Source organism: Trichomonas vaginalis, chromosome IV (assembly GCF_026262505.1).
Source record: "Trichomonas vaginalis G3 chromosome IV, whole genome shotgun sequence".
NCBI lineage: Eukaryota > Parabasalia > Trichomonadida > Trichomonadidae > Trichomonas > Trichomonas vaginalis.
This window is the reverse complement of record NC_067206.1, coordinates 25,754,891-25,772,031: the sequence shown is the minus strand read 5'-3', so window position 1 is coordinate 25,772,031 and position 17,141 is coordinate 25,754,891. Positions and strand designations below refer to the sequence as shown.

The 17,141-nt window shown below is 34.0% G+C and overlaps 11 protein-coding genes and 3 pseudogenes across 14 annotated transcripts, besides 3 other annotated features; 12 read left to right on the top strand and 2 right to left on the bottom strand.

The window, feature by feature from the left end:
- Positions 1-488: 488 nt before the first annotated feature.
- Positions 489-526: a mobile genetic element.
- Positions 489-526: a terminal%2Cinverted (terminal inverted repeat of Banshee-A3 transposon ID:TVAGG3_0168380).
- Positions 527-604: 78 nt separating this feature from the next.
- On the top strand, positions 605-1,741 carry TVAGG3_0168370 (uncharacterized protein; the record flags this gene model as incomplete). The annotated part of the gene is made up of 1 exon (XM_001300230.1): positions 629-1,291. One exon carries the CDS (start codon positions 629-631, stop codon positions 1,289-1,291), a length of 663 nt encoding a protein of 220 aa, XP_001300231.1.
- A 338-nt stretch (positions 1,742-2,079) lies between these two features.
- On the bottom strand, positions 2,080-3,308 carry TVAGG3_0168360 (glycosyl transferase; the record flags this gene model as incomplete). Its single annotated transcript, XM_001300231.2, has 1 exon — positions 2,100-3,269. The coding sequence occupies one exon, from the start codon at positions 3,267-3,269 to the stop codon at positions 2,100-2,102; it is 1,170 nt and encodes a 389-aa protein (XP_001300232.1).
- A 1,827-nt stretch (positions 3,309-5,135) lies between these two features.
- On the top strand, positions 5,136-5,498 carry TVAGG3_0168350 (uncharacterized protein; the record flags this gene model as incomplete). The annotated part of the gene is made up of 1 exon (XM_051225211.1): positions 5,136-5,498. The coding sequence occupies one exon, from the start codon at positions 5,136-5,138 to the stop codon at positions 5,496-5,498; it is 363 nt and encodes a 120-aa protein (XP_051110197.1).
- An 18-nt stretch (positions 5,499-5,516) lies between these two features.
- TVAGG3_0168340 (serine threonine-protein phosphatase family) lies at positions 5,517-5,759 on the top strand (the record flags this gene model as incomplete). Its single annotated transcript, XM_001584396.2, has 1 exon — positions 5,517-5,759. The coding sequence occupies one exon, from the start codon at positions 5,517-5,519 to the stop codon at positions 5,757-5,759; it is 243 nt and encodes an 80-aa protein (XP_001584446.2).
- A 4-nt stretch (positions 5,760-5,763) lies between these two features.
- TVAGG3_0168330 lies at positions 5,764-6,610 on the bottom strand (annotated as a pseudogene). Its single transcript has one exon. A coding segment is annotated over exon 1 (847 nt).
- Positions 6,611-7,060: 450 nt separating this feature from the next.
- Positions 7,061-17,141: part of a mobile genetic element that runs on past the window's edge.
- On the top strand, positions 8,924-9,240 carry TVAGG3_0168320 (uncharacterized protein; the record flags this gene model as incomplete). Its single annotated transcript, XM_051225210.1, has 1 exon — positions 8,924-9,240. A coding segment is annotated over one exon (317 nt), but the record flags the coding sequence as incomplete, so codon positions are not given.
- TVAGG3_0168310 (uncharacterized protein) lies at positions 9,345-9,497 on the top strand (the record flags this gene model as incomplete). Its single annotated transcript, XM_051225209.1, has 1 exon — positions 9,345-9,497. One exon carries the CDS (start codon positions 9,345-9,347, stop codon positions 9,495-9,497), a length of 153 nt encoding a protein of 50 aa, XP_051110195.1.
- Positions 9,517-10,100, top strand: TVAGG3_0168300 (annotated as a pseudogene). Its single transcript has one exon. A coding segment is annotated over exon 1 (584 nt).
- On the top strand, positions 10,145-10,459 carry TVAGG3_0168290 (uncharacterized protein; the record flags this gene model as incomplete). The annotated part of the gene is made up of 1 exon (XM_051225208.1): positions 10,145-10,459. The coding sequence occupies one exon, from the start codon at positions 10,145-10,147 to the stop codon at positions 10,457-10,459; it is 315 nt and encodes a 104-aa protein (XP_051110194.1).
- On the top strand, positions 10,476-12,284 carry TVAGG3_0168280 (DNA/RNA polymerases family; the record flags this gene model as incomplete). Its single annotated transcript, XM_051225207.1, has 1 exon — positions 10,476-12,284. The coding sequence occupies one exon, from the start codon at positions 10,476-10,478 to the stop codon at positions 12,282-12,284; it is 1,809 nt and encodes a 602-aa protein (XP_051110193.1).
- On the top strand, positions 12,433-13,293 carry TVAGG3_0168270 (uncharacterized protein; the record flags this gene model as incomplete). The annotated part of the gene is made up of 1 exon (XM_051225206.1): positions 12,433-13,293. The coding sequence occupies one exon, from the start codon at positions 12,433-12,435 to the stop codon at positions 13,291-13,293; it is 861 nt and encodes a 286-aa protein (XP_051110192.1).
- On the top strand, positions 14,051-14,407 carry TVAGG3_0168260 (uncharacterized protein; the record flags this gene model as incomplete). The annotated part of the gene is made up of 1 exon (XM_051225205.1): positions 14,051-14,407. The coding sequence occupies one exon, from the start codon at positions 14,051-14,053 to the stop codon at positions 14,405-14,407; it is 357 nt and encodes a 118-aa protein (XP_051110191.1).
- TVAGG3_0168250 (organellar and viral DNA polymerase type B) lies at positions 15,379-16,317 on the top strand (the record flags this gene model as incomplete). The annotated part of the gene is made up of 1 exon (XM_051225204.1): positions 15,379-16,317. The coding sequence occupies one exon, from the start codon at positions 15,379-15,381 to the stop codon at positions 16,315-16,317; it is 939 nt and encodes a 312-aa protein (XP_051110190.1).
- On the top strand, positions 16,469-17,080 carry TVAGG3_0168240 (annotated as a pseudogene). Its single transcript has one exon. A coding segment is annotated over exon 1 (612 nt).

The following is a 17,141-nucleotide window of genomic DNA, read 5'->3' as shown; positions in this document are numbered from 1 at the left end:
GAATATCTGACATCATCTATATATAGCTTCTTTTATAAAAGATAAAATAAATTATTTTAAAATTAATGTTAATTTTTTAATGCGTTTAGTATATAATATTTATTACTAATTTATTTAATAATGTCGCACTTTCTTACGAATTCATGACTTAAAAAACGTAAGAAAAAATTTTTATATCATCTATATATAGAAGATGTGAAAATATACCTTCATCTATATATAGACGTAACAAAAAAGTCACACACCCCTTCCTATCCTACTACTTTTATCCTTCGCTTTTAAGATCATTGAATTTGATTTTTATATAAAATAGTTATATATTAGAAAATAATATGAGTTTATGTGATATTATTTTTCAGAAGATTTTGTGTTCTTCTTCAAAATTTTATTTTTTATTAAAAAGAATCTTTACAAAATATACATTTACTTTAATTAATATTTAAAAACGTGCTCTATCAAAAGTTCCAAAAATTCAATATTTTAGCTTTTCTGAGGTGTCACTTTTGATGAATTTCTGTTTACAACATTTTAAAAGTGACTATGTATTTTTTATATATATCTAAAGCAATGCTTTTGTGCCGCTTTTGATATCAATGAAATTGTTCAAATTTGTCACTTTTTTCCAAAAATGAGTAAAACTATTGCAGAACAACGCCAGCTTTTGGCTGAACTAACAGAACATCGTAATGCCCTGCGTGGAATATGTGAAAGCCAGAATTCCAAAATATTAAATTCTAAAAAACAAGAGCAAGTTTTGCAAAAAATGATTCCAACTCTTCAAGAGAAAAGGAAAGAATTGGATCAAATTTTGCAAAAGGCTAAGAAAGAGGAACATGATGCTAACGCAAGACAAAGCCAACAATATGAAAAAATCGAAATGTCTGCACTTGAAGAAATTCAAAATACAAAAGAGTCAATAAAAGCACTAGAAATGCGATGCAAACTAATAGAAAATCGTAAAAAAGTGTTAACAGAAGCTTTCAGGAAAAAAGATGAACAACTCGATATAGAAATTGCAGAATACAAGATGAAAATCAAACTCGTTGAAGCTAAAAGTCATGAAATAAATGAAAGACGTAATCAATTAGACGAAATATTCAAAATTAAAAGAAGCCAAAGTAAAAAACTTCGAACAATAGATCAAATTAGATCATTAGAAAACGACATTGCTAATACTCAACGCGAACTGGAACAAAAGGAGAAGGAAGTTCAAGAACTCGCACTAGAATGCAAACAATTACAAAAAGAACGTGATAATCTTCGTAAGAAGACACAAGACCAAAAGCATTAATGTGTTTACTTAATTTCTGAGCTCAGAACTGGTTTATTTTCCAGTTTATTTACATTTGGTGTAATCCATAAGTTTTTCATTCTAATATTTGGGATTTATTAGATAAATATGTTTTTATGTGCATTTACAACCGATAATTCATAATATCTGCAAAGTTTTTTAAAAATATCGATCTAAAAATGCAATATACTCGATTTGATTAGAACGCATTGTTTGGTTTTGTTTGTCAATAATATACGTATTCATAATTTACCAGGAAAACATTTTATTGTTACAAAATCAAATTAATATCTAATTTCTTCAAAAGATTGCTTTTTCTTGTCATAGAAATTTTCATTTATGACTTTAAAAATTGGAGTTTTACTACATGTTAAGATCCCAATTTAGTTTTGGAGTGATATTCTCCAATTTAGTTTAACATTATATATAATATAGAGTTGAATAAAGTTTATAGAGTTTTGAACATGTTTCATTCATATTTTTCCATTTATTTTTCTAATTTTGTACAAAATATTGATAATATCTTAAGAATAGTCTTCCTGATATAGATTAACAACTCAACACAAAATTTATGAATAATTACTTCTTATTGTTTCACTTAAATTGATAGCAAAAAAAATATAAAATATTTTAAGTGTTTTAACTCAATATCCAATAAAAACTTAATTTCCTTTGTCAATTTGAATCTACTATTAGTTCATATAAGCAATATTTGAAATTAATAATTTTCAAGTGTAATTAAGCAGTTTGTAATGCAATGATGTATTATAAAAATAGATATATTAATATACTGACTTTTATTTATAGCTTAGACAATCAAAACTGGCTTAGCGGCTCTTTCCCATAATCCAGCCCATTTTTCAGCGCCGGCTTCGATACTTCCTTTACGGATCTTCTCGATGTCGATTGTTTTCTCGATGAAGCAGGATCTGATAATATTTGCGAGTTCCTGTTCATCGTTGAAAAGAAGTCCGTCAACACCTTCATGAACGAGCTCATCAATGCAGCTGTATCTGACAGAGAGGAGAGGAAGACCAGCGCCAATCATGTCGAGTCCCTTCATCGGGAGATCGAAACCAGATGAGGATTTGTGGAGAGAAACACCAGCATCACAGGATCCTAAGAGTTCTGCGTACTGCTCGTATGGGAGGAATGGATAGCAGAAATCGATGTTCATGTAGTTGCGGCCTTTGACTTCTTGGATAAATGCGCGTTGATTTGGTCCTTTTCCGGAAATGATGAATGTGATGTTCTTCTTCTTTTCTCCAAGTTCTTTATCAAGGATTTCTGCTGTTCTGTTGATCATGTCTATGTCTTCATCTGGTGTCCATGATGTTGATGACATAATCCAAATTGAATTTTCTTCAAGATTAAGTTGCTTAGCGTATTTGGAACGTAATTCGCGTGTTGGCTTGAATAAATTGGATGGTTTGTCGTAAACAACAGCAGATTCGATTTTATGTTCTCGAAGATGTGCTTGTAATGCGTTTGTAACAGTAATATTGCCATCAGACCATCTTCCAGTGATATATTCAAGGAATTTAAGTACCTTCCAGCCTCTGGATTTGTTGCATTGAAGAATTGACCAGCCAAGATTATGCCAATCAATGACAAAGCGCTTTCCTTTGATAACACGAAGAAGCCAGCAGAATGGAAGAGTTGGAATTGTTGGTGGATTTTGTGCAAGAACGAGTTCGAAGCGAGGCAATGTAAAAATTAAAAGAAATAGTTGGAAGAAAAGCCATAAAATCTTAAGGGGTGCATATATTGGGAATAATATACGTGGAAGATTCCAAAATGGCTTGATAGGATGAATTACGACGTTTTTTGATTCTTGTAATTCTTTAAATAATGGTGATTCATTGTATCCTACAAGGTGAACTCTCGCATTTGGAAGTTTGGAAAGACAAACCGCGTGGTTTTGCATACGCGGACTTCTTCCAAGGTCGCCTAAAACAACTACGACGTATTCAGGCATTTTTTTGGATTTTTTTTTCACACTTTATGGGAAGTCTTTGTTTCAGAAATATGAATGTGATCTCTAGATTAAATTTATGTATGGAACTCATTCAACAGGAAATCGCAAGTTTATAGTGAAGGAATTCATTAGTAGTAGTATATGAAGGGTTGTGTGACTTTTTTTGTTACATCTATATATAGACGATGCATTAAAATATATTTATTTATAAACGCATTAAAAAAAATTAACATTAATTTTAAAATAATTTATTTTTTATCTTTTATAAAAGAAGCTATATATAGATGATGTCAGATATTCCGTGATTAATTAAACATTGTTTAAATCCTGAATGGGTCAAACTTCAATTTAAAAATGAAGATTGTGAATTATTAAATGAATATGAAAGCCAAAATAAGCTAATGAGGTATAAATATAATGATAAAGAATATTTAATTTCATGGAATCAATAGTAGTATATGTTGAAGGGTTGTGTGACTTTTTTTGTAAACGTAAGAATTCATACAATATTGAACGATTTTGTATCATTTTTTTTAACATATGAAGTAAAAAATGTATGATTCTTACGGTTTTTATTCTTACGTTTTTGAATAAATCAAGATTTAAAAAATTTTCAAAATTGTAAGACATTTAAAAAAAAAAAAAAAAGGTAGTGGGGCCTCCAGGCACTTCGTGCCCTCTAGCCCCGAAGATGTTTAGTATAAATGAAGTTTTTATTCGGAAAATTGTTAGTCTTCTGGTGTGAATTCGGAGGACTCTTCTTCTTCCTCCATTGCTTCTGGGAAGAAGCCTTCTTCTGGGTCGAAAACATTATATAATGTGTCGCTTTTCACAAATTATATATGTTTTCATGTTTTGTCACTTTTCTGTCACTTTTTGGGTAAAAACATTTTTATTATTATATATAAATGAATTTTACAAAACCACCGTTACCGTTCTTTGGAAATAAGAGTAGATGTAAAGATATTATATTGAGAGAACTTAAGAAACTACCGAATGGTCTAACATTTGTAGATTTGTTCGGTGGAAGTTTCTATATATCCCATTTGTGCCATACAATATTCCCAGACTCAAAGATTATATGCAATGACTTCGACAACTATATGGACCGTCTCAAACATATACCAGACACAAACAATATATTGAAAGCGTTAAAAGAAAAGATACCTATAGGTAAGATGGAACGTATACCATTAGATAAGAAAAATATTGTGAGAGAGGTTTTGAAAAAAGCAGAATATATAGACTGGGATAGTATATCTGCTAGACTATTATATAGTGGTGCTATAAGAGTTCATGACATTGAAACACTTATGTCAAAAGTTTTATATCTTAACTATACAAATGTTTTCAAAGAGGACATAGAAAAATATATTGAGGGTATAGAGTTTGTGAGATGTTATTGGACAGAGTTGTATGAAAAATATAAAGACAAGGAAAATGTTTTCTTTATAGTGGACCCGCCGTTCTATAACACATGGGATTTTCAATACCAAGTAGACTGGACTTTGAGAGACTCTTTAGAAACTTTAGACGTTATACATAACCATCCATGCTTTTACTTTACATCCGATAAAAGTGGTTTGGAAACCGTTATGAAATGGTTAGAGGACATACATGACTATGAGTTTAGATATGACAAGATAGAATATGAGAGAGGTCCTATAAACCGGAGAAAGTGTCATAACAAAGAAATTTTATTAGTAAGTAAATGTGGTTTGAAATAGGACTACTTGTTTTAGGTTTTTTCCATTGTGTCATTTATTTCTTTGACGTGGCAGAAAGATATAGAGAATATGAAGATGAACCAATGCCTGCAAATGTTCAGTATATGTACTCGTAAGAGATATTTTTATCTAATATTAAATGGACGCACAGAACTTAGCGAATGCACAGCAACCTGGACAACCAAACCCAGAGAATATTCCAAATGAAGTTAGAATACAAACTGCAATGGCAAACTATGGTCAAGTGCCAACAGATGTACAAATGCAAACTGCCATGTCAAATGTCGCTGCGTTGGGTTTGCCACCATGGTATGCAAATATGAGATGGAAAGAGTTTTATACAAACCCTGAAGTGGGATATAAACAACTTTATGCAGATGACGCGAACACAGGAGTTGACCCAGAATATGTTTTCTACCAGAGGAGAAACAGAATGTATGAGCTCCAGTTAAAGAATGCTATGGAACTCAACAGGAAACGTAAGAGACTAGGCGGACATTAGATTTTTACATATAGTAAAATGGGTTTCTTCAGTAAGATAGGAAACTTCTTTCGAAATGTTGGAAGAGGTATATGGAATGGAATAAAAACCGTAGGAAGAGGAATTTGGAACGGAGTCAAAAATATTGGTAAAAGAGTAGGTCAGTTTGTTGGTATTATACCTAAAGACCCTGAACCAGAAGAGCAAGCTCCTGTTATACAACAGCCTGAACCTGCACCACAGTCTAGTTGGCAACCAAATCCAACACCTCAACCGTATTAAAAAGTTATATTTTTACCGTTCGATAGTAGTTGTATATGAAACTAAGTTCTAAGTAAAACGCATGGTATAATGGAATTATTCTTTTTCTTCCATCTGTAGTAAACCATACTTGAAAGTCTGAAATACTTCCACTTGGTGGTTCGTATAACTTTGTAGTTTTTCGTAAAAGTCATTTGCCAAGCATAAGAAAGAGTTTTGGCGCCAGAAAATGAAGCATGAACAATAATAGCAGTTGGGTCGAAAACATTTTCATATGTTCCATTAGGGTTTTCGACTTCATAAAAGTCTGGGTGTACTGGATATGCTGCAGGCTGATTTAACATCCTCATAAATCTATACCATGCCAAGTTGTTATATTTTGTAGAAATATAAACGTTTTCTCCAAGGTCTTCTATTCTATTGATTTTAACAGTTGCATTTTTCCTGTCATAAATAATATCGAGATGGTATTCTCCTTCGTCAATGTTATACTGGTTTGCATATTCGATATAGATATCGTTTATTTTTTCTTGAAAAGCTTGAAGAGTTGTTTCTAAGTTTACAAGCAAACTAACTTGTAAAAGTTTTCCTTGTTCAAATTTCTCATACATACGTTTTTCTTTGTTATAGTATCGAACTTCAAAACCGACCGTAAATGGGAAACCATGTATGGCTTCTGAAATGAACTTCATTCTACGAAAGCCAATAGCTTTTGTGACAGATGGGTCTCTTAGCCATCTTAATGGGTAGTCAAAACGATAGCCTTCATGCTTTACGGTCTCTGTCTCAAACTTTTGACCGACATTAGTAAAAAGTTCATCTAATGGTTTAGTTGTAGCAACTCTTGAATTTTCTTTTTCTATTGGAAGCATATTTTATCTAGAATAAAAATGTCGAAAGATATTGCTTCCATGAGAGAAATACAACACAACCGACAACTCATTGTGCAAGCTCTAAATAAGAACACAACAAACTTTTCAAACTATTCTAAGATATCTGAGTCATTGAAAGAAGGAAACTTAAAACTGACATTAAACCCAATGACAGATGAGTTTCTATTTCAAGACAATAAGAACAATACTGTCTGTATAAATCCAACAAAAGGAACTTTAAACGAGAAACCTATAAATGAACTTCTTTTGAAAGCAGATGTTGACAACAAAGCTGACAAAGAATATGTAGACGATGCAATAGCAAAAGAAGAAGAAAGAGCTAACAATGCTTATGCAACAAAAGAACATACTCATCCTGAACTAGCAGACAAAACATATGTTGACAATAAAATGTCAAGTGAAGTGACAAGAGCTGAAAACGAATATTCTAAAAAGACTCATACACATTCTATATCTGAAATAACAGACTTAAACGTTAGCCTTGAAAAGAAAGCGGATAAGGAATATGTGGCTAGTAAGTTAGAGAAGAAAGCAGATAAGGAATATGTGGATGAAAAAGATAAAGAAATTATAGAAAGGGCTGAATGGTATCATGAATGGACATCGAAGATTTTAAAAACTAAAGCTGATACAGGATGGGTTTCAGGATGTTTAGACCTTAAAGCAGATAAAACTTATGTTAACGATGAGTTAGAGAAGAAAGCAAATAAGACTCATACACATACAAGTTTTACAACTTTTACAGCAGATGATATTACACTAAACACAACCTTGCCAAGTAAAGGTCCAACAATACCACCGGCAACAAGTCTTGTAGATACTTTGATATCTAATGACAATAGTATTATGCATCTAAGACAGGAACTCAATGTGCTTAAACAAATTTTGCCGAATCTTATTTACCCGGTTGGCTCATTATATGTTTCAATGAACTCTACCAGACCAGAAGTAGTACTTGGTTTTGGAACTTGGACTCAAATAGTCGACAGGTTTTTGTATTGTGCAAACTCTTCAAAGGAAACAGGTGGAAGTAAAACGATTTCAGGTGAAAATTTACCTGCACACAGTCACTACATAGATTTAAGTACATCTCAAGCAGGTTGGCATAAGCATAGATATTGGGATTGGTCAGCAATGACAAAAGGTAAAGGATATGATGTTAAAGACAACGTTAAGTTTGCTATAAATTGTTACTGGAGTAACACTGAGGGAGGAGGAAACCATACACATTTCGTTTCAGGATATACGCAAACAACCGGACAAAGTAAAGAATACATGCCACCTTACATGACAGTTTACGCATGGTATAGAATTGCTTAGTCGTCATTTTCAACTTCTTTAGCATATTCGTCAGGAGTTGTCTTATATTTGTTAGGAACTGTCTTTGAAAGTATACCACCTTGAACTTTGACAAGTTTGAAACGAGGTCTGACAATAGTAGTTTTATCTTCTGCTTGCAGTCTGTACATTTTGCCATGTTTGCCTAAAACTTCATAATATTCTCTTGTATACTTTCTTCTATTTTTACGAACACGAATGTGAGTACCTGTCGGGTTCCCATTGTTGTCATAGTCAATAGTATTTTCATATGGGTCGCGTTTAGGTATTTCTATTTTTACTTTGTCACCTTTCTGAAGTTTGAAGCCCGGCATTCTTTCTTGTTTGTCTCTTTTGACTAAATTATTAAATATATAGTCTTTCTCTAAGTCAGGGTTGTTTTTCATTTCTTCGGGGAGTGGTTTCCCAAACCTTTTTGTTTACGGTTATTGTAAATATTTAAAACCTGTCTCATCTTTGCCATGGAGAAGTGTCTATATTTGTCGTCATATGACATTTCATTTGCTTCACCACCTTGTGGTTGGTTTAAGTCTCTTAACATTTTTATACAACCGTCAATGACACCAAGAGCAGAATGGTTTTGGTCGACAATGAAATATTGGTTTACATTTTTTGAACGCAGATAGTTTTTTACATCATCTGATTTGAAAGAACTTTCACAGTCAGATGTCAGTTTTGTTGGATGGTATTTGTCAACGAATATTGTCAAAGCAGTTTTCACATCTAAAATATTTTTGGACCATAATGGTATGGCTTCACAGTATCTTGTGTTTTGACCAACAAATATTAACCAGTATGGAGGTCCATCTGTTCTAACTCTCGGAATGTTTTCCAAGATATCCATAAACCAAGCATTTGGTGTTGAACTAAAGATTTTTATCATGAGTGCTTTCTTTGTCGCTTTAGAAACATAGGGGTCCTTGTTCGGATTCGTCATTTTTTACCCTATAAGAAATGGGTTTATTTGGCGCATTAGCAGGAGTTGCATCCAGATTTTTGCCCGCAGTGGGAACAATAGCCAGAGGTGTATTTGGAGTTGGAAGGAAGATTTTGAGTACATTAGGTATACTGAAAGAGAAAGCACAACCTATTATACAAACTGTACAGAAAGGTTGGGATGTAGCACGAGATGCAACAAATCTTATTCCAAATCCTGAAACAAGAGGAAAAGTTCAAGGATGGATGGACAATGTAGGAAGACAAGCAGGAAACTATTATAACAAAGCAAATGACTACTATAACCAAGCAGGACACTATATGGACCAAGGTGAAAGATTCTTTAACAGAGGATATAACCATGCACAACAGTGGGTAAACAATAACCAACCGCAACCGCCTCAAACGTGGGGAATGTAAAGTTTTTTATTGAGATGAAATGAACAATGCAGCATTGAGACAAATGGGTTCAAGATGGATTTGTCGACTTCCAGCAGTTACACCACGTGTTTGTCAAGTTCTTCCTATACCTCAGGAAGTTTTAGACCGACTTAAAAAACCCAAACAACCAGTTGAAAACAAACCAAACTAAATTTTTTTACTGAGATGAAATGACCGAAGAAGTTGAAACGGTAGATTTGACACCACAAACAAAAAGTTCAGAACCATTGTCAAAACCTGTCAAAGAACTTACAGATGAAGAGAAAAATTCAATAATAGAAAGTGCCAGGTCTGGAAATACAAACCCTAACTATAAAGTCACTTTTCATAGAAATGGAACGGCTAGTATCTCAAAAAGAAACAGACTCTCACAAATAAAATATTGAAGTCTGAAGGAGCTTTCGAGACAACAGATGGAAAAGTTTACTTCACTGACCAACAGTTCATTATAGAACATCTCATTGACTTAGAGTCGAAATATTCTAAACTTTACAACAAACACAAAAAGTTGAAAGGAAAACAAAAACAAATGGCATATGATATTTATGAAGATGTTGACGACACAACTGTTCCTGCAAGTGAAGTAAAGTCAGAGAAACCGAAAAGTGACGAAAAACCGATAGAAGAAGAAAAACCAAAAACTGAAGATAAACCAAAACCAAAGTTTAGTTTGGAAACTAAACCAAGTCAACCTTCATTAGCTGGTATGGGTTGGCGTCAAAGACTTATGGCAGCAGGCGGTTATGTTAAGTAAAGAAAAAACATTTTTTTCTTTTTATAAAAATGCCCCCATATAGAATGGATAGAAAATCTGCTAGAATAAAAGCAGAGTTGCAAAGATATGGTTGGAGAGTTTCGAAGAAGTTTAAATATAGGAAGGGAAGACCCATAAAAGTCTATGACAAACTGGCTGGTCTGACCTACGAAATGGATTTGGAAACAGCACGTGCAAATTATCCAAACAGACTAGAGAGGTTAGAAGAAGAACGTCTTATGAACATGCCTTTCGATGTTAGTGAACCTCAAGTTGAAGGACACGACGGCTTTGCCAGATTCTACTGGAAACATGACGAACAATTGCATCCTTTGAGAAGGAAAAAAAGGAAAAGGTGAAGACACACATGCTCCCATGGAAAGAACAAGATATGCATATGAAAAGTATCGTGAAGTTAGAAGTCAAATTACATCTGGTCGAACCTTTACAGTAAACTTTGACGAAGGAAAGAACAAAGAAGGCTTCATGGGAGTACTTGCTGCCATACAAGACGGAAATAAGAAAGGACACGATCTCAGATTGACCATAACGGATTTGGATGGTCACATTTACTATGCAAATGGCAATGAACAAACAGCCGCAAAACTTCTTGACGCTTTCAAGACTACAAAGAGAGAACAAATGGTTGACTCCGACTCAGACATTTTGAATGCAATTGAAGGAATTGCAAGTGTCAAGTTCGAATGGTACCAACCTAACCCTCAAGCAGTCAGACAACATGCTGGATACTTTCCGTTCATAAATAAGTCTGACATTGACTTGACAAGGTATGGAATTTACAATTCAATTGAAACAATTGTCAATGAACCTTGCATTCTTACATGTCTCAGGAACTCTGGTCTTGTTACAGAAGAGAAGATGAAGTATCTTGAGTCATGTGTGAAGACAAGGTACATTCTCAGAGGTCAATTGGCAAAAATTGCACCGTTGGCAAATGTCAATATCCGAGTCAACATACCTACAGCTAAAGGTTCTTCACATGACGACTATGTTGTTGACAAAGACTTACCATGGTTGAAGATTGCAATTGTCCACAACCACTTCATGTTGAACGAAAGTCTTACAAACCCATTGTTCGGAAAAGGCAAGTGCAACATTGTCAGAGCTGTAAACATTCTTTTCGAGAAAGGTTTGTTGGAACCAATTCCAGATGACAAGCTGACAGAAACTTTTGTACCAAAAGACGAAACAAACTTTTCACTGTTAGCAAGACCAAAAGTTGTTCCAGACAAAGTTCTAGTACAAAAGAAGTACACAATTCCACAAGGAGTTGGATTGTTCGGATACCAACCTGAACCAGAAGAACTTCCAATGAGGTTGCAAGAACTTCAAGATGCTATAAACAAACTTCCATTGAGACATCCAATTGACGTCAAATTGTATTGGAGAGCATCTGAGTTAGGTCAGAAGGTTTTATATGAAACAGGTTGCTTCGACGATGTTTATGAGATAACAGGAGAAGTTTCTCAGAAGATAAGAGACTCACTTGAATTTCCACAAACTGGACCAATTGGTTGCGACAAGTTCGACTCAAACGAAAAGATATACTATGTCGACCTTAACGCTGCGTACATGAGGTTTGTCCAATATATTCCGACTGGAATTCCAAACGAAGATGGTGAGTTCCCGGGAAGGAACTATACAGTTGGAAAAGTCATACAACAACTGTATGATATTAGGAAAGCTTCAAACCCCAAACTTGCAATGACACTCAAATTGCTTATGAATTCGACATGGGGATATTCCATTAAGAAACCTCAAGAGATGAAGAGTAAACATTATGAGAAGGTCGACAACTTTGTTGAAAGGTTTTCTCCTTTTGTTTTGAAGTACGAATTCACTCAAGGTCAAAGTGGCTTAGTAACCACATTAAAACCTATTGTCGAACATTGGTCTTACCCTCAGTTCGCAAAGGCAGTCCTTGACAACTACAACAAATTCTTCTCCGAAGTCAAATCCAAAGTGAAGGTTTACTATGAGAACATTGACGCACTCATGACGAACGAAGAAGGGTACAACAAACTCATTGAAATGGGAATGGTCGGTGAAAAGATGGGCTGTTTTAAGCTAGATAAGGTATTTTCCGAAGTTCATGTCCTCTCCAAGCGTAAGTATTGGGGCATACTTGAAGACGGCACAGAAATAAAACATTGCATGAAGTAAAAAATTTATTTTTAAAAAGTGACATTTTTTAATTTTATTTGAAATGTACGCTGAGTTTGTTGGAGAAGACCGTTGGGAAACTTGTTTGTTAGATGAGAAATATGAAATGGCATACCATTTTAAAACAATATATTTTTACATATATTAAATGCTTCAGGTTGAAAAACAAAGAACAAAAGTAGCAGATACAAAACCGTTAGACTATATCTTTACAAATGCTGGTAGGACTATTTCAGATGAAGAAATTTCATCCCGAGTATACAGGTTTGACTATCCAATTCGTTGGCTTCAAAGTCCTTCAGATGCAAAGGCAATAGGATTTAGAAGAGTTTTGTTTTCAAATAGAACTAACGCATTTATGTTCGCAGTATATTTTCATGGGCAGTATAAAGGTTCTGATGGTCTAATAGACAAATTCGACGAAATGAGAATCTTTACAGTTCGTTCAGACGAAAGTCTTGAGAAAACTCTAAATGACTTTCAAACTCAAATGAACAAATATTATTGGGAATTTCAAGAAAAATACGACTCTTTACTAAATGGAACATACTATCTGAAACTAGAATATGACAAGATGAACTCCACCGTTTCATTTCAAAAGATTGAAATTAACCCTCCAAGAGATACAGAGTTTTTATTTTGGAAAGTAGACAAACGTTCTTGGGCACAATTTCTTCGGTTACTAAACCAGAACGAACCATTACCACCAGATGGTCCATTTCAATTTATACTTCCACCAGCAGATTTGACAGTTTATAGAAACGTGTTTGACCCTCAAAATGTTATGTGTCATGCAAGTTTCAGTTCAAGCAACAATAGTTTTCTATGTATTGGTAAGGACTTTTATGACTTTGCTTCTAAATTCTACGAACCACCTAGTAACAGTTTCTCTGACTTTCAAGTTTGGTTCACAACAAATGGTGTGCAACATATTATTCCATTGTACTATGACTTTTATCTCGAATTGTCTTTCATATATAACTACGGAAAAGTGCTGAAAAAGTATTGAATGTGAAGATATTAGAAAATAACATTTTTTCTAACATCGTAGAAAACTCATGAAAACAATTTATTTTAAAACTTTCACAAAAAACATAAAAAAGTGAAGTTAAACGTTAAGGTTTACTGAACTGGTTGGATGTCGCCTTCACAGGTTATGTAGAATGGCTGACCCGAGAAGCGAAGGAGACCCTTGAGAATTTGTATAATTCGTGGAATTGGACTCTCTCTGTTTGGAAGTAGTATCCAAGGACGTTTGTTTAGGAACTTAACAAGAGCTTCTCTTTTGGCGTCCTTTATGTCGTCGAAAGGAGTGTTTTCTGGTATTTGAATTGGAATTCCAGTCGAAGTCTCGAGATTCAAGGCAGCCCTTCCAGAAATAGTGGTGAACTTGACCTTGGGCTTCATGACCTTGCGCAAGTAGTCTTTTACGCAGTTGTTAATTTAAATTAGGTAAATTGCCTCGTCAAATCCTTCTGGCATTCCGAGTCCTTCCATCCGACAGAAAAAGTTTTTCCTTCCGACAGAAAAAGTTTTTCCTTCCGACAGAAAAAATTTTTCCTTCCGACAGGAAAAAATTTTCTAGTTGTCCGTCCGTAAACCATTCAAATTTTCGAAAATTGAGAACTTTTTGGTCGAACTTCAGAAAAAGTTTTTCCTTCCGACAGAAAAAGTTTTTCCTTCCGACAGAAAAAGTTTTTCCTTCCGACAGGAAAAGTTTTTCCTTCCGACAGGAAAGGTTTTTCCTTCCGACAGGACACAAACAGATGACTGACGTTCCACTAACCGAGTCCATTCCCAAACCAGAGGAACCTAAAGAACCACAACAGTCTCCTCAGCAACCTCAGTTCCAGCAAGTACCTCCGAATTTCTACCAATTTCCACCTCAAGGTTACTACCCACCACAAGGCTTCCCGAACTACCCTCCTCAGCCTATGCCTTACTGCCCCAACCCTTGGATGTTCCAGCAAGCTCCACCCCAGCAATTCCAATCTCAATCCAAATCGAAGAGAGACCAAGAGTTCGAAGAAGGTCTGAACCGCTTACACAAAGAGTACGCTACAGCCCCTATTGAGAGAAAGTTGTTCCCGGACCAAAAAATATATTTTAGGGTAGAAGGTTAGATCTAACCTCTTTTCTCACCTCTTTTCTACCCTCTTGAATTTGTCATGACTTCTTCGTAAATGTTTTGTCAAGACTTCTTCGTAAATGTTTTGTCAAGACTTCTTCGTAAATGTTTTGTCAAGACTTCTTCGTAATGAGTGTAAAGGACCCAAAAATAATGTTTAGGTGAAGAGGTGAGATCTCACCTGTTTTTTCACCTCTTTTTTCACCTCTTGAATTTGTCATGAATTTCCTTAAGATAGAAAAAATAAAGTTAGTTTTATTTTATTTATTTTGTATGTAAGATATGATTTCAGGGATTTTTTTGACGAAGTGCAAACGTTCACTTCGTCAAAAAATAACAGTTATCTAATGAAAAAGTGTCATTTTTTTGTATTTTTTTGTATGTAAGATATGATTTCAGGGATTTTTTTGACGAAGTGCAAACCTTCACTTCGTCAAAAAATAACAGTTATCTAATGAAAAAGTATCATTTTTTTGTATTTGACGAGAATGTCGGGTAGATGGTTAGATCTAACACGTTTTCTAACACGTTTTTTCACCTCTTGAATTTTCATGACTTCTTCGTAAATGTTTTGTCAAGACTTCTTCGTAAATGTTTTTTCACCTCTTTTTTCACCTCTTGAATTTTCATGACTTCTTCGTAAATGTTTTGTCAAGACTTCTTCGTAATGAGTGTAAAGGACCCAAAAATATAATTTAGGGTAGATGGTGAGATCTCACCTGTTTTTTCACCTCTTTTCTAACACGTTTTCTAACCTCTTGAATTTTCATGACTTCTTCGTAAATGTTTTGTCAAGACTTCTTCGTAATGAGTGTAAAGGACCCAAAAATAATGTTTAGGTGAAGAGGTGAGATCTCACCTGTTTTTTCACCTCTTTTTTCACCTCTTGAATTTTCATGAATTTTCCCGAAATAAAAAATAAAGTTAGTTTTATTTTTTTATTTTTTTTTATTTTGTATAAAAGATATGATTTCAACAATAGGTTCTACAACACTTCAAACAACAGCACCAAACTCGTTAGTCATGAATCCAACATCTATGTTAGTAGAGATGAAAAGCTTCATTCCTTCTTCATATACTTTCGAAACAGAAATCCAGAAGATAAAGCAAGAACTTTTAACATGTAATTTAGACTGTAGTGCGAAAGATGAAACAAATGAACAGTATCTTTATGAAATGCAGGACATTATTGACCATTTGCCTAAACTACCTGAAATTCAGCAGCAAAAGCTCACTATTCCTGAATTCGATGAAATAGAAGTCAAAGCAACTGACTCAGTAGAAATAAAGAAGTTCATACGAAAGGTAAACTATGAGTTTCTAGGATTTCATTGCAACCATAAGGTTATGGACAAAGATTGCGACATGGTATATAAGAATGTTTCTGACATATATAAATCTGAAAAATTTAAGACCTACGACAACTTTGTTTCGTTAGTTGCTGAATGTGTTTGGGAAATAAGAGATAAAGATAGAAGAGGCAAAGTATGGAATAAACAGATAAAACCAGCAACTTTTGAGATGAAGAAAACCATTGACGCTTTAGTTGTTCTAGCAGGTAAGGTTTCAGAATATAACGCAAAAATGAACCCGCAATGTTCTAAATGTAAAGCGGCAATTAGGAAATATAACTACTCCGTCAAAGAGATAGAAAGAATGAGAAACGACTATGCAGACTTAAAGAAAGAAGCAGAGAAGCCGGTAGAAAATAAAATGGACATGTTAGAATTTCTGAACAAAAACTATCCAACTGCTGACGATTTCCTTCTATCTGACGTCAAGAAGAAGTATAAAGAGACTTTCGGCATAGTTAAAACATTCGATATCCTCAGCGAAGAAATAGAAGCTACAAAACTGTTTAGGATTTCAAATATACATCGTACAATTCATGTAAAACGCTTGTGAAAAAAGAGGTGAAAAAACAGGTGAGATCTCACCTCTTCACCTAAACATTATTTTTGCTGAAAAATGACCAAAAATCATGAATTTTCCCGAAATAAAAAATAAAGTTAGTTTTATTTTTATTTATTTTTTTATTTTGTATGTAAGAACAGATATGTCAAACAATGAGTTTGAAACAGTTAAAAAGATAGACAATGACACCAAATTGGTTAGAATAGGTGATTTAAACGTAAGATACTCAAAGAAATACAACAAATATTCTTTGTCAGACATTTTATCTCCATCTGGAAAGAAAACACACGACTGGGTTAGAAATGCTTCAACTCAGAAAATTTTGACAAGAAATCCTGAGCTTATGATATCGGTAAGATTCTATGGAACAAGAGCATATCTTATAGACAAAAGTCTTATACCAATAGTTTTGTTATGGTTAGACCCAGTTGTTGGATATAACTTCATAACATATGGTTCATTCGATACGGAACGTTGCAGTGAAGGCTTACTTTACATCTTCAGAAACCGAAGGACTTCAACAACAAAAAGATATAAGATAGGAAGAACATATAATATAACTCTAAGATATGACAGTACAGTCAATATAGTCAAGGTTGTGTTTGCTAATGATATGAGAGCTGCAGAAACAGAACTACTCGAAAAGTTTGAGAAAATGTATGGTGCTCCATAAAAGGTAAAGAAACGTTGAAGTAGATGAGATAGATAAAGCTATAAAATTATATTGACGAAGTTGCCTGAAAAATACATGTAAAGCGTTTATTTTTGGTCTTTTGTGAAAGATAGAAAATAACGCTAATTTTTTATAAAATTTG